General features: G+C 47.1%; 1 protein-coding gene across 1 annotated transcript in view; it reads right to left on the bottom strand.

Annotated features, from left to right (window-relative positions):
• The window catches only part of NWD1 (NACHT and WD repeat domain containing 1), a 69285-nt gene that overhangs the window by 37616 nt on the left and 15721 nt on the right, over nucleotides 1-15948 (bottom strand). The window contains 6 exon segments of the mRNA XM_024767466.1: nucleotides 1815-2012; nucleotides 6680-6838; nucleotides 7945-8062; nucleotides 9947-10106; nucleotides 11673-11876; nucleotides 11934-11940. Of these exon segments, the coding sequence (XP_024623234.1) occupies nucleotides 1815-2012; nucleotides 6680-6838; nucleotides 7945-8062; nucleotides 9947-10106; nucleotides 11673-11876; nucleotides 11934-11940 (846 nt within the window).

Here is a 15948-nt window from a genome sequence, read left to right as displayed (position 1 = left end):
TGAAGAAACTGAAGCCCAGAGTGCGTAGGAACTTTCTCAACTTCAACATGACTAGAGCTCGTACAAGTGGCACATTTCCCTACTGAGATGAGAAAAAGAAAAAATTCACTTTGAGCTGTAACTTCCTTTGCCTACGCTGTGGCAGACATCACTAATCAATCACTGCACTCTCTGTGATTTGTCCCCCCCAATTGCCATTCTATCATGCTTCCTTCAGTAATAAAACCCACAGCCCACAGGTTTTAGGTGAGTACGTGGTTACTCAAAGACCATTTTTCCCAAGCTCCCTTACAGTTGAAGATGGCCAAGTTCTTAGCAGCACGACAGGAGCAGAAGTGGTAAGCTCTGCTTCAAGGCCATGCCTTTGAAGGGAAGGGGCCTGCCATCTACTTCTCCTTCCCTCTTCCCACCGGCTGGAATGCCATTGTGATGGTAAGAGCTGGAGCAGCTATTTTGGGCCATTTAATGGAAACCTCACATTGAAAATGGCAGAGCAAAAAATTTGAAAGAGTTTGGGTCCCTGACCCCCTGGAGATACCATATTACCTTTTCTTATGCCTGGACTATTGTGTGTGAGAGAAATGAACTCCTGTTTTATTTAAGCCACTGCTACTTTGGCCTTTGTTACAGCATCAGAACTTGTATTGTAACCAATATACCATTAAACCAGATTCAGTCTCAGAATCCTTCTCAACACAGCATTCTAGTAGCTGTCCCTAAATCAATTCTTCCATGCATTGTCCTTAGCATCTCTTAGAATTTCTGATTTGGAAGCTCTGTGCCTTGGGAGTATAGCTTTCCCTACAAGGCTATGTGGCACAAAAATGGCCTGAGTCACAATAACTGGCATTTGAACCAAAGCTAACTGTATTCAATGATTAATGTGAGAGATTATGGGTGGGTAGATAAAGGGATGGATGAATGGAGGTGAACTGGTGGATAAGTGGACAGATAGATGGCTGGTTAGATGAGTGGGTGAGTGAATGTGTGGGTGTTAGATGGGTAACTGGATGAATTATTTGATAGATGGGTGGGTGAGTTGGCTGAGTATGTGAAGGGGTAAAGCGAGGGGATAGGAGATGGCAAACTGGGGGAAATGGAAGGTAAGTGGTGTGGATAGAAGGGTGGAAGGAAGGGTGACTATTGGAAATACGGACAACTGATGGGTGAATGGATGAATGGATGGTTGGATGGGAAGGAAGGAAGGAATAAAGGAGGGAGGAAGGATGGAAGGACATACAGATGGATAGATGGAAGGAAGGGTGGAAGGATGAATGGATGGAGGGATGGGTGGAGGGATGAACAGACAGATGGACAGCTGGTTGGAAGGAAGGAAGGAAGGAAGGAAGGAAGGATGGATGAAGAATGGATGGAGAGAACTAAATCCTCTTGTCCCTCTGACATTCTGGTGTCCCAGGGAGAACCTACAAGTTCCACCAGCCTCTCAGGGTCCAGTCAGGCACCAGTTCCTAGTTTCCAGACTTACTAGCATTAGGCTGTAAATCTCAGAAGCTATCTATAAGACGGGCACCGAACTCTTAGAGATGAAACCCCAGAGGCAGTTGGCATGCCCTCGATCTGGGCTCATTGGCAGTATTTACACTAGTAATCTACAGTCCCTGGTGGGCAGAGGGAGCCGAGTCAGCATGAGACCGCAGGGCCAGGTCCTGATGGCACCCTTGGGGCTTCCCAGCTGGCAGAGGTCCTGATGGCACCCTTGGGGCTTCCCAGCTGGCAGCCCAGAACACCTACAGTCCACTGCCCCCAGGCAGGCAGGGGCCTGGCGGGATTTTGGCTACGCTTGGGAGACGCACCTTTGTGACAGCCGGTGAGGGTTGCCTGGAGGGGTCCTCCCGGGGGCTGGAGGAATCCTCTGAGGGGCACCAGCACAGGGTGTGGGCACATCCGGAACCAGCTCTGCACCTGTTGGCACAGCTGTCCCACCAGTGCCGGATGTGAGGTGGCGAAGAAATGGAGGCTGGCCAGGAGTTCTGTATACAAGATGCTTCTCTCTGCAACAGAGGAGATGCTGGTTAAGGGGAGGGGCCCTGCTTCCCTGGGTGGAGCCCCTCTCCTGCCTCCTTTTCTGTGCTCCACACACACTTGCCCCTACTTCAAGTGCACCAGGTGGTTTCCCCCTCTCCTACCCTAGACCTTGGGTTTCCAGATAGCAGGGAGGATGCCTGTCTTGTTCATTGCTATGTTCTGAGTGTCAGGCACCCAATAAGTGTCTGTTAGAGAAATAATGATCACTTCTCCAGCACTTCATAGTTTCTGAGTGGGTTAGTGTCCTGTGGCTGCTATAACAAGACAATCTGGGGGGCTTCAGACAACAGAACTTCCTTCTCTCACAGTTCTGGAGGCCAGAAGTCCGAAATCGAGGTGTCGGCAGGGCTGTGCTCCCTCCAGAGGCTCTGGGGGGGGATGCTTCCTTGCCTCTTCCAGCTTCTGGGGGCTTCAGGTGTTCCTTGGCTTGTGACCACATCACCACAATCTCTTTTTAAATTTTTAATTGTTTATACAATTTTAAAAGGTTACACTCCACTTACAGTTATTACAAAATATTGATTATATTCCCCATGTTGTACAATACATCCTTGAAGCCTATCTTACACCCAGTAATTTGTACCTCCCATTCCCCCACCCCTATTTTGCCCCTCTACCATTCCCTCTCTCCACTGGTAACTACTAGTTTTTACTCTGTGTCTGTGAGTCTGCTTCTTTTTTGTTATATTCACTAGTATGTTGTATTTTTTTAGATTCCACGTACAATTGATATCATACAATATTTGTATTTCTCTAACTTATTTAGACTAATGCCCTCCAAGTCCATCCATGTTGCTGTAAATGGCAAAATTTCGTTCTTTTTTATGGCTGAGTAGTATTCCATTGTATACATATACCACATCTTCTTTATCCATTCATCTGTTGATGGACATTTAGGTGCTTCCATATTTTGGCAATTGTAAATAATGCTACTAGGAACATTGGGGCACATGTATCTTTTCGAATTAGTGTTTTTGTTTTGTTTTGTTTTACCCAGGAATGGAATTACTGGCTCATATGGTAGTTCTATTTTTTAGTTTTTTTGAGAAACTTCCATGCTGTTTTCCACAGTGGCTGCAGCAATTGACATTCCCACCAGCCGTATAGAAGTGCCTCATCCCAGTTTCTGCCTCCGTTTTCACATGGCCTTCTCATCTGTGCATCTCTGCATTTTCCCTTTTTCTGTTTCAAATCTCCCTCTGCTTCCTTCTTATTAAGACACTTGTGATTGAATTTTGGGCCCACCTAGATAATCCAGGATAAACTCTCTATCCCAAGAACCTTAATCACATTTTTTTTTTTGCCATATAAAGTAATAGTCATAGGTTCCATTAAGCAACTTACTCAAGGTCACACAGCCAGTAAGAGGCGGGAATCTGACCCCCAACGTTTGATTGCAATGCCAAGTGAAGACCAGGGACATTGAAGGTAGACAGTTCATTTTGTCCCTGTTGTTGGAGCACCCTAACTGTGGAGCCTGGGGCAACGGTGGCAATGCCCTGTGCCTGGGTTTGCTGGTGGGTGGAACGGGGCAGGGCCAGAATCAGGGGCAAGTGCCCCACTCACCACGGGTACAAAAGTTAAAGTGGTGCCAACAAACTCAACCATCAAGATAAGTACTATTTTAATGCAATATTTAAAAAAATCAAAACGGATGCGCCCGCCCCCTCATCCATGATGAACAAAATATCAGTCTTTTAAAATAAAAACAGGGACAGAAATGGCACCACACCAAGTCATCCTGGAGCCTGAGGCAATGGGAGAAACAGGGAATACCAACGGGCTTTCAGGAGCTGGCCGTACAGTACTGGAATGTGGTGAGAGCGCATGGTTGCTCAGCTGCGCCATCTGGTGGGGATATTCATTCCTACACCACCTCCTTGTTCTGGGCAGCCACAGGTTGTCAATCAAGAAACACTGCAAAGAACATACTGTGATTTGGGCTTTTAAATCTTCCCTTAAACTGGGCATGTAAGCCCAAGGCTGTTTTCCTGGGAAATCACTCCCTTCGAGGTTTAAAACTGCTGGCGAGCGTGAATGTAGGAGAAAGGTGTAACTGATCATGGGCACCAGTATCTCCCACTTGGGTGGGATCCTAGACACACTTTAGTTCTGTCCCACATTTTGCTGATGAGGGAAGCAGAGGACAGAAATGGCTTCTCCAAGGCCGTTCACGTCAAAACATTGGTGCTGTCACATGACCATACGGGATCCTCGGATGGCGCCATGGGGACAGGCTCAGCATGAATTGACTAGCAAAACTTTCCCAGCAGCCCTAGGTGGGAGGGTCGACCAACATCCCCATTTTGCAGATGGGAAAACTGAAGGCTGCAAGGTGGGAGTGAGGATGGGGGAGGGGTGGGGTAGTTAGGGGCTTGCAAGGTCACTCTGCCAGTAAGTAGCAGAGCCCAGATTTGAATCAGCATGATGGAACTCAAAATCCATACTCTTGGACTGGTCCATGTAGTAGGGATGACATTTGGCAGGGAGCAGAGGCAGACAGATGATGCAAATGAAAGCCAGCAGAAATAATAACTAAGAGTTAAGATAGATGGAAACAACATGCAATGATGAAATATGCAGGGGTGTGATGGCCAGGGGTGTCCAGCGTCAGTGGTGGCCAGACAGGCTTCTCGGACAAGCAACAGTTGTCAGGTCTGAGCAAGCCACGGAAGGGATACAGGAATTAAGCACCTTTATAAAACCCCTTGTAAAAGCCCTCAAATCAAAACCAGCTGGGATGGGAATTCCCTGGCAGTCCAGTGGTTAGGACTCCAAGGTTCAGTGCTGGGGCCCGGGGGTATCCCTGGTCGGGGAACTAAGATACCACAAGCCACGTGGTGTGGCAAAAAAAAAGAAAAAAAGAACCAGCTTGGAAATGTATGATAAAAAACCATCCTGGTCACTTCACACTCATTAGGATGGCTTTTTTTTTTTTTTTTTTTTATCAGAAAGTAACAAGTGTTGGAGAAGATGCAGAGAAACTAGAACTTTTATGCACTGTTGGTGGGAATGTGAAACGGTCCAGCCACTGTGGAAAATGGTCTGGCAGTTCCTCAAAAATTAAACACAGAACTATCAGATGATTGAGGAATTCGACACCTGGGTATATATCCAGAAGAATTGAAAGCAAGGTCTCGAAAAGATATTTGTACACCCATATCCACAACAGCATCATTCACAATTGCCAAAAGGTAAAGACAAACCAAGTGTCCACTGATGGATGAGTGGATAAGCAAAATGCGGTTCTTCCACACGGTGGAATGTTATTCAACCTTAAAAAGGAAAGATATTCTAACACATGCTACAACATGGGTGAACCTTGAGGACATTATGTTAAGTGAAATAAGCCAGACACAAAAAGGACAAATACTGCATGATTCCACTTATATGAGGTGCCTGGAGTGGTCAAATTCATAGAGACGGAGGTAGAAGGGTGGGTGCCAGGGGCTGGGGGAGTGGGGGATGGGGAGTGAGTGTTTAATGGGGACAGAGTTTCTGTTTGAAAAGATGAGCAAGTTCTGGAGATGGGTGGTGGTGATGGCTGCCCAACAGTGTGAGCGTACTTAATGCCACGGAACTGTACAATTAAAATGGTTAATTTTATGTTATGTGTATTTTGCCACAATTTAAAAAAACGCAAACAAACGAAACACCATCCTGGACAGAGTATCAACGGAGGATTCAGAGATTCTTAAAGTTCTAGGGCAGAGTGTGGGCCAAATCCAGCTGAACGGTTTGTCCTGAGAGCTAAGAATGGTTTTTGTAAAATACATTAATGTTTTCGGATCGATGTTTGTAATTAGTGGGATGACAGGAAATATCAACTTTGAACCCCAACTGAGCAAAATGTTATCCCCCCGAACAAGAGTTCCCCTCGTCTTTCTCGTGAGTAGAACTGACTTACAAAAAAGTTGTGCTCAGGACTTCCTTGGTGGCGCAGTGGTTAAGACTCTGCTCTCCCAATGAAGGGGGCCCAGGTTTGATCCCTGGTCAAGGAACTAGATCCCGCATGCATGCCACAACTAAGGAGCCTGCGTGCTGCAACTGAGACCCAGTGCAACCAAATAAATATTTTTAAAAAGTCATGCTCAATTATTATCATTCTATTTTGAATTTCATCAATAAAAAAATCTGTGGGAACATGTTTTATCTCTCGTTATATTAAGTGTCAACATAATTTCCTCGATTTTGCCTGAAATATCTCCTATGTGGCCCTTTCCAGAATAAGATGCTGGGGGAATTCCCTGGCATTCCAGTGGTTAGGACTCCACGCCCTTACTGCCGAGGGCCCAGGTTTGATCCCTGGTCGGGCAGCTAAGATCCCACAAGCCGCGCGGCACAGACAAAAAATAAATAAAAATAAATCAAAGTTAAAAAAAATAGAATAAGATGTTGGGCCATCCTGGTGAGGGGATGGGCTCTGTCTTAGTAGTTTTCACTTCTAAGCTCTCCCAGGTTCAGCTCAAAGTTCTAGAAGCTGGAGCTGGGAGAAACCTCTCAGCTATAGACAGGAAAGGTGTATGAACTAATGCAAATCCATCTGGCGGCTTGGTGAGGACAGTGGGTTTCTAGAAGTCAGCGCAAAGTGGATCACCCCTCCCCCCGACCCAGCTGGCTCAGCCCGACTCACCCATGCCTCGGAGCTGCACTGCCGGGCGGCACAGCTGGAGGGCTTCCCGGACCAGGCTGACCTCAGGACAGTCTACGTGAGGGGCGCACAGGTCAAAGTCATCCAACAGACCCTCAATGCCCCCCGAGATGCCCCGGCCGGAAATCCAGTTCATGCTGCCTGTGGGGAGAAGACGCTGTGCTGTGGGGAGCATGCGTCTCCTTCCAGCTCATCCTGGGAGGTGGGTTCTCACCTCCCCATTTCTCCCAAGGGCTCTCACTCTCAGCCACGCTGGCATTTGGGGCCAGGTCATACTCTGTGGTGGGGCGGTCATGTAGGGTGTATAGAGCAGTGTCCCTGGTCTCCATCCACTAGATGCCAGTAACTCCTCTGCAGTCGCAATAATCAAAAATATAAACATTGACAAGTGTCCCTTGGGAAGCAGAATCACCCCTGGTTGAGAATCATAGGAATGAATATGACGGATGAATGAATGGATGGATGGATGGAGAGATAGACAGGTAGATGATGGATAGATAGATAGGCAGACATAGATGGTAGATAAATAGAGATAGAGATAAAAGATTGATAGATAGATGGATGGATAGATATAAAGGTGATAGATATAGGTGGTAGATAGAGAGATAGAAATTATAGGTAGGTAAGAAGGTAGATAGGACACATTTAGATGGATGGATATAAAGATGATAGATACAGATGGTAGAGAGAGAGATATGACAGATGAGATTTTATATTTATGTATATATATATAGAGAGAGGAAGAGATGATAGATTATAGATAGATGTGGATAGGTAGGTGACTGACAGATAGATAGATAAAGGATAGATAGATAAACAGACAACTATATATGGTAGATAAATATGACAGATAGATAGAGGATGGATAGATAAACAGACAACTATACATGGTAGAAAAATAGAGATAGAGATGGTAGATGATAGATTGACAGATAGATAGACAGGGTCTCTCTCATTCTAAGGCAGTTTCTTGCCCTGTGTACTATCAACTAGCCCTAGATGCCAGCAGCATGCCTCCCCCATTCGTGACAACCAAAATATCTCCAGACATCACCTAGTGTCCCCTGGGGTTGGGGGGCAGGGGATGGTGGCGCAGAACCGCCCCTGATGAGAACCAGTGCCTTAAAGGAGCCAAGGATTTTGAACTTCCCCCTCCCCCCTTCCCCCTTGTCAGGCTCTGGAAGGCGGGAGCACCGCAGAGGGTTGGGGACCTGCTCAGCCCCCTCCGAGATGGGTCTGGTCCTTACCCAGCACCTCCTGCTTCAGCTCCTCGATGCGGTCTGAGTGGATCAGGTGGTAGGGTAACTCCTTCAGCTTCCACAGGTTTGCAACCGTGTCTGAGAACAACAGGGGCTGAGGGGCCACCTGCAGAGGAGGAGGGGGCTGGCAGCCAGGCCACTACAACACAAGCTCATTCATTCACTCCACAAACATGGGCCAGGCAAGGCACCAGGTGATGCTGGAGGGTGTGGGGGTGGGGACACAATTCCAGACAGAGATGGCCCACACCATCCTCCACCCACAGGCTGGGCTGGGACAGGAGGGGCTTGGGGCTCAGGGTCCAAGGGGCATTGAAACTGGGTCTCACAGGATAAATAGAAGCCTCTCTGGTGAAGTGTGTCAGAACCATTGGCATTTCATAGCGAGGGACTGCCATGTGCAAAGGCTGGGAGGTGGGAGAGAGAAGGACAAGAGTTTGGGAAGGGCTGAATTATAAGACAGAGTGGGGGATCATGGTGGAGACTGAGGCTAGGGAGGTTGTAGAGAGTAGATCACAAAGGTACTGAAGAGGTTGGACTGGAGACAGAGGGCACTGGGGAGCCATGGGAGGTGTTAGAGGAGAAGCATGATCAGATTGGATGGTCAGAAGCATCTGACCATGGAGGATGGACTGGAGCGGAGATCCTGAGGCTAGGAGACCAGGAAGGGCGTCAAACCACATCCCAAAGAGAGGATGTGGTTGAGCCTGCAAGGGGTTCTGGGTCCACGGGAGAGGATCTGTGAGGTACCGGAGAGGAGAAAGGGAAGCATTGAGAAAGAATCAGACCTGGCCCAGCCTCTGGCCTCCCCTGTCCAGGAGGAGAGACAAAGAAAAAAGAAAAATCAAACTATAACCACTACTTAAAAGTGTATTTTCTAGTTGAAATCACTGTGCTACAGTTACACAAGATGTTAACAACAGGGGAATTTAAAAGAAGTGTCCACACGAACTCTCTGAATACTCGTGGCAACTTGTCTGGAAATCTAAAATGATTTTGAAACTAAAAGTTTCTTTTGAAAAGTCTGAGTTCTGCCTCGGAGTGAAGAGAGCATGGAGTAAAGGACAAGTAATCAAGGGACTTCGCTGGCAGTCCAGTGGTTAGGACTCTGAGCTTCCACTGCAGGGGACATGGGTTTGATCCCTGGTCTGGGAAGATCCCACAAGCCTCGAGGCACAGCCAAAAAACAAAACAAAACAAGTAATCAAGAAGGAAGGAAATCACGGAAGATTTCCTGAAGGAAGAGGCATTTGAGCTGAGCCTTGAGGATGTTTGAGAGACCAAAAAAAAAAAAAAAAAAGGAGGTAGTGACTTGCAAGCTAAGGACCCCAAGTCTTAGAGCTCCCTGGAACAAAAGAAAGACTGGAAAGAAATGTGTGAATAGTGAGTGACCTGAGGGAGGGAGTATAGGAGCAGATCTTCCCAAAAGGGGGAATTGTGGACAGTTTTATTTTACTGTTTGATCCTCTCTGTGTTCTCCAACAATCACACACTACTGTCCTAAGTGGAAAACAAAATGTGTTATTTTTAAAATGAGCAATGCTTTGGGGGTACCAATAACTGGAAATTGGATTGTTCCAGGGAATTCACAAAGGAAAATTCACAAAGGAAATCCAGGAAATTCACAAAGGAAAACGTCAAAACCCACACCCCTCCCCGCACACACACACACACACACACACACAAACAAACAAAAAAACAGGGAGGAAACTGGTGTGTCTCAGGAGGAATCGAAGCGTAGGAAATTAAAATTTATCCTCTGGAAAGTTGGGCAGGAGGGTTGCATGGTCCTCATCTGTTGCTCGCCACCCTCCAAATAAGCTCAGTGGCAGAGGTGACATCTAACCCAACATGGGTAGAGAAGAGAAGGTGGTCAGGAGGGAGTTTGGGGTGGAAATGATGGACAGAAGGAGGCATGTGGTCCCTGCCTTGCAGGTGCAGCAGCTTGGAGGCTCCAAGTGGGAGGAGCAGGGGGCCCTGGGCACCTCACCTTGCGGCCCAGGTTCAGGGGTTGCGCCACAAGTGGCAGGATGATGAGTTTCTTGGTTCCCTGGCTCCAGGTCCCTGAGAATAAGTCGGCCAAGACTCCGTGACCCTTGGCTTTCTCGGGCCAGGACAGGTAGCGCTCTCGGACCACCTCGGCCAGCTGTCTGCAGAGAGGGGACACTGGGCAAGCTCAGAGGTGGCCACTGGCCTTCTAGGAGGCGGTTCCCCAATGCCAGTCCACCCTAAACCACCTTCCAGATGCTGGCTGGCTTAGCTGACCACTATTTATTACCTATTATTTATCTCTCAATCGGCCCATCTTACTTTTATTCCTTAAAGAAATTTACTTTAAAAAGGAACATTATATAACTGAATCACTTTGCTGTATACTTGAAACTAACACAAAATTGTAAATTAACTATACTTCAATTTAAAAAAAGGAACAGGGGGCTTCCCTGGTGGCACAGTGGTTGAGAGTCCGCCTGCCGATGCAGGGGACACGGGTTCGAGCCCTGGTCCGGGAAGATCCCACATGCCGTGGAGCAACTAAGCCCGTGCGCCACAACTACTGAGGCCGTGCACCACAAGTACTGAAGCCCACGTGCCTACAGCCTGTGCTCCGCAACAACAGAAGCCACGGCAATGAGAAGCCCGCGCACCGCAATGAAGAGTAGCCCCCCCGCTCGCCACAACTAGAGAAAGCCCTCACGCAGCAAGAAGACCCAATGCAGCCATAAATAAATAAATATATATTTTTTAAAGGTGGAAACCCAAATGTCCAAAAAAATAAAACAATAATAATAAAAAAAGGAACATTTGGGTTCCTCAATAAGTTAAACATAAAGTAAGTTACTGTATGACCCAGCAATTTCACTCCTGGTTACATACCCCAAAGAATGGAAAAACAGGTTTTCAAACAAAAACTTGTACATGCATGTTCACAGCAGCACTAGTCACAATCACGCAAACGTAGAAACAACCATGTGTCCATCAACGAATGAGTGGATAAATAAAATGTGGTCCATCCCTACAAGGGAATATTTTCAGCCATAAAAAGAATGAAGCACTGGCACATGCTATAACGTGGATAAACCATGAAAATATTATGCTGAGTGAGATAAGCCAGACACAAAAGACCACGATGTGTGTGATTCCATCCATACGAAATTTCCAGAACAGGCAAATCCATAGAGACAGAAAGCAGATTCTTGGTTGCCAGGGGCTGGGGGCGGGGGGATGGGGAGTGACTGCTCATGGGGACGGGGTTTCCTTTTAGGGTGGTAGGAATGTTCTGGAAGTAGTTAGAGGTGATGGTTGCACAACATGTGAATATGCTAAATGTCACTGAATTGTTCACTTTCAAATGATGAATGTTATGTTATGTGAATTTCTCCTCAATTTAAAAAAGCAGTTAGTTGTGGGAATTCCCTGGCAATCCAGTGGTTAGGACTCTGTGCTGTCACTGCCGAGGGCCCGGTTTGATCCCTGGTCAGGGAACTAAGATCCCACAAGCCGCGAGGTGTGGCCAAAATTAAGAATAATAATGATGATGATTATAAAAATAAAAAACAAGTTAGTTGTGTTAGAGCTGATGGTAAATGCTGTACTATGTGGACTTGGTTTCCTGGGAATGGGGAGTGAAGAAGGATCTGGAAGAAGGAGGAGCCTGGTCAGTGAGTCCTCGCTCTGGGGGTCCCATCTAGACAGTGTCACCAACCCTCTCGACCTACCTGTGGGCGATGGTCAGGAGTATGAAGCTATCCACGGGCCGCCTGGCCAAGCGGTTACCCAGATCTCGACTGAGCTTCACCCACATCAGGGGTGGGAAACGCAGCAGCTCTTTGCTGGGCAGGGTCCAGTCTTGGTACACAGCCTGCAGGACCTTGTCATCCAAGGACAGGACATCCTTCATCTCCGCCTCCGAGAGCCCATGCCTGCAGGGAGAAAGGATGGGCATTGGAACACACCTGTGTCTTCTGTACTTGGAGGACTCAGAAGCTGAGGAAGGGACAGCTCTATGGCATCCGGCCCATCACCAAAGTGTTCACCATGGGGATCATTATTTGGACGGTGCCCACGGCCAGCCGGTACCAACACCTGGTTACAGCTGTACCCATCAAGTAAGACGTTTCCTGATCTTTCCTTTTCTCACTCACCTACAGAACCCTGAACCAATCCCCTTCCTGACCTCAGAGGAGTCAGGCAGCACCGGGAGGGAGAGAGGAGGTAACTTAGGAAACTAATGCAGAAACCACCCCGATGTGTCCTTGCCTTAAAAAGGAGGTGGCTTTAAACAGGATAAACGTTGGACTGGAATGGACTTCGTAATACCTGTGAGCATTTGCCTGGAAAAACTACGGGACTTGCCGACAAATTTCCTCAGGGTTGGAGAACAATCAGAGTTCATTTCAGAGCAGATGAGAGAGGGAGGCTGGCTTCTGCTTACAGGGAGTACAAACACCTGTGTTTTCTTTAGCTAAGACAGCAAAAGAGATGATTTATTGTACACATGTTACATTCAGCCACAACTGAGAACAGAACCAGTCCAGACTGTCACAGGTCCAGGGCAAAGGAAGGGACCGTTTTGATACAAGCAAGGTGGGTCTCTCAAAGGTGGTCGAGGTGATCAGAATAGTCATAGATGTTCCAGATCCACTGAGACAAGTTCTAGACAGTAGGCAAGCAGTCCAACAATTTGTACCATCGTCCCTGTCCTCTGGCTTCCCTTGTTTCTGCTCCTGTGGCTTCCATGGGTGTACAAGTTTACTTGGACCTCTGCTTCACCTTTCTTCTTTTGCGCTTCAGCCCGAGCATTTGCTTCCTCCACTTTGCTCTCATGGCGCAGAGGTTTCCCAGAAGATGGCGCTAAGGCCAAGAGTTGTGTTTTTTTTTTAATTCCTTGATATTGATCAAAGTCTTCATTTTGATCAAAACACTTGCCATATTCTTTACACATATAGAATACCTGCTCACTTGGAATTTTCTGCTGTCCAGCGAGGTGGCGATTAACATCAGTATTCTCTGAGATCTCTTCCACTGAGACCATCTCATCTTTGACAATCACAGGTATGTCACTTGTGGTCGTCTCCACACTTTCTCCATTGGGGTAGCCAGGCCCTCTCCCTAACCTGCTTTTCTCCTCTTGACGGGTCTTTTCAAACCAAAATTCCTGGGAGCCACACCACTGGGGTTTACTTGGTAGCACCATGGCGTGGGCCTGTGTTTCCTCAAAAATTTCCTCCATCAGAATAGAATCTTCTGGGACTTCCCTGGTGGTCCAGTGGTTAAAACCCTGTGCTTCCAATGCAGGGAGCACAGGTTCGATCCCTGGTCAGGGAACTAAGATCCCCCATGCCTTGTGGTGCGGCCAAAAGAAAAAAAAAAAAAGAGTAGAATCTTCTTTCTCACTCTTCAATACACCCTCAATACAAACCAGGCTTGGGTCTTCTCTTTGTGGTTTCAGGCACAATGGTTTATCCACCAGATAAAAATGGGACATCCCAGCAGGCTTTCGACATGGATATCCCAGGGAAGCACAGCCCCATACTTCTCCGGCATCACATCACTGTACAGGGCCCTCTGGGCAGGGGCCAGGCCAGTCCATTCATTCTCAGGGAAGCAGACAGATGCAACCTGGAAGGCCACTGACATCAGTAAAGTACTGGCATGTTTGCTTAACCACTATTCACAGAGTGTCATCTCTGTGCTGTCCCCTGGAGGACAGAGAGCTAGAAGCCCATGAAGCTTATCTTCTAGTGCAGAGAGCCACATAGAAAATAACAGAAAAAAAACACAAAACACAAAGAGTTTGGGTAACACCAATTGCTAGGAAGAAGATAAGCCAAATCACATGAAGGTGAGTGGCAGGGGAGAGATGCTTCTTGGAGCAGGTGGATCTCTCTGAGAAGGTGTCACAAGAGCTGGGATTGTGCAGGAGGGAAGGAGCCAGTGTGGGAAAATCTGGGGCCAGGGTGCTCCAGGCAGGGGGATGGGAGGCAGCCAGATCCAACAGGCTTTGGTAAGGAGTTTGGATACTTTTCTAAAAGCATTGGGAAGTCATTGGAAGGGTTTAATCAGGACAGAAGAAATTCGGTCTCATTCATGATTTTAAAATCTCATTTCAGACTGGTGTTCCTACCAAAACTTGTACAAGAATGTTCACAGCAGCAGTAGTCACAATTGCCAAAAGGTGGAAATAATCCAAATGTCCATCAACAGATGAAAAGTAGAAAAATGTGGTTGCTATGGACTGAATATGTGTGTCTCCCCCAAATTCATGTGTTGAAGTCTTAATCCCCAAGGTGATGGTATTAGGAGGTGGGGCCTTTGGGAGGTGATTAGGTCATGAGGGTGGAGCCCCCACGAATGAGATTAGTGCCCTTATAAAAGAGACCCCAGAGAGCTTGTCCAATGGACCCACTGTCCATTCTGTCATATGAAGTTTCAGTGAAACGTGACGGTCTGTGAACCAGGAAGCAGGGTCTCACCAGACACCAAATCCGCTGGTGCCTTAATCTTAGACTTCCCAGCCTCCAGAACTGTGAGAAATAGATTGTTTATAAAGCCACCCAGTCTTATCGTATTTTTGTTAGAGCAGCCCACATGGACTAAGACAGGGGTGTATCCATACGATGGAATATTATTTGACCATAAAAAGGAACAAAATGCTGATACACACTACAATACAGATAAACCCTGAAGACATTCTGAGTGGAAGAAACTAGTCAAAAAAGACCACATATTGTATGATCTCATTTATATGAAATATCCAGATCAGGATCCATAAAGGCAGATCCATTCGTGGTTGCCAAGGGCTGAGGGAGGAGGGATGGGGAATGACAGCTAACAGGGACAGGGTCTCCTTTCAGTAATGATGGAAACGTTCTGGAACTAGATAGAGGTGACGGTTGCACCACATTGTGAATGTACTAATGTCACTGAATTGTAACACGGTAAAAATTTAAATTTACAGTATGTGAATTTTACCTCAATTAAATAATCTCACTCTGCTAAACGCAATGAGGGATACTGAATTGGCTCCAGGACCAGAAAAAAATGATATTGGTGGAAAAACTGGTGAAATCCAAATCAAGTCTGGAGTTGAGAGCACGGTCACGTATCAATGCTAATGTCCTGGCTGTGACAGCAATGCTGTGGTTATGTTGGATGTTAACGTGAGGGGAAGTAAGGGGCAGGATCTATGGGAACTCTGTTCAACCTTTTTATCTCCTCTGTAAATGTAAAATTATTTCCAAATAGCGGTTTACTAAAAAAAAAAGTCTCATTCTTGCCTCTCTGGGGAAGGGGCTTGTTGGGGGATAAACACAGTGACATGGAGACAAGTGAGGGCCTGGGACACTTGTTCAGGTGGAGACGGGGATGACCTAGGACAAGATAGGGACAGTAGGAATGGGAAAAAAATGGTTGGTTTAGGATGTTTTAGAGGCAGAGCCAAGAGGACTTTCTGATTATGGAGGGAAAAAGGATGTGGAAGGAGAGGAAACAGGCATGACTCCTGGTTATGCAGAAGGTGACCCCACTACTAAGAATGGGGGGACTTCCCTGGTGGCGCAGTGGTTAAGAATCCGCCTGCCGATGCAAGGTACACAGGTTCAATCCCTGGTCCTGGAAGAGCCCTCATGCCACGGAGCAACTAAGCCTGTGTGCCACAACTACTGAGCCCGCACCCTAGAGCCCGCGAGCCACAACTACTGAGCCCATGAGCCACAACTACTGAAGCCCATGCACCTAGAGCCCATGCTGCACAAGAAGAGAAGCCCGCGCACTGCAACGAAGAGTAGCCCTTTCTCGCCGCAACAAGAGAAAAGCCCGCATGCAGCAACGAATACCCAGTGCAGCCAAAAAGATAAATAAATAATCAATTAAAATTTAAAAATTAAAAAAAAGGAATGGGGAATCCTCTGTTGGAGCAGTTTTGGGGCAAGAGACTTTGCTAGTCATGAGGTACCACCATGTTTGTGACACCTGCCCCCTCTTAGCCCCTGG

This window comes from Neophocaena asiaeorientalis, unplaced genomic scaffold, assembly GCF_003031525.2.
Source record: "Neophocaena asiaeorientalis asiaeorientalis breed wild unplaced genomic scaffold, Neophocaena_asiaeorientalis_V1.1 scaffold87, whole genome shotgun sequence".
NCBI lineage: Eukaryota > Metazoa > Chordata > Mammalia > Artiodactyla > Phocoenidae > Neophocaena > Neophocaena asiaeorientalis.
The sequence above is the reverse complement of the archived record's forward strand: the minus strand, read 5'-3'. Positions and strand labels throughout refer to the sequence as shown.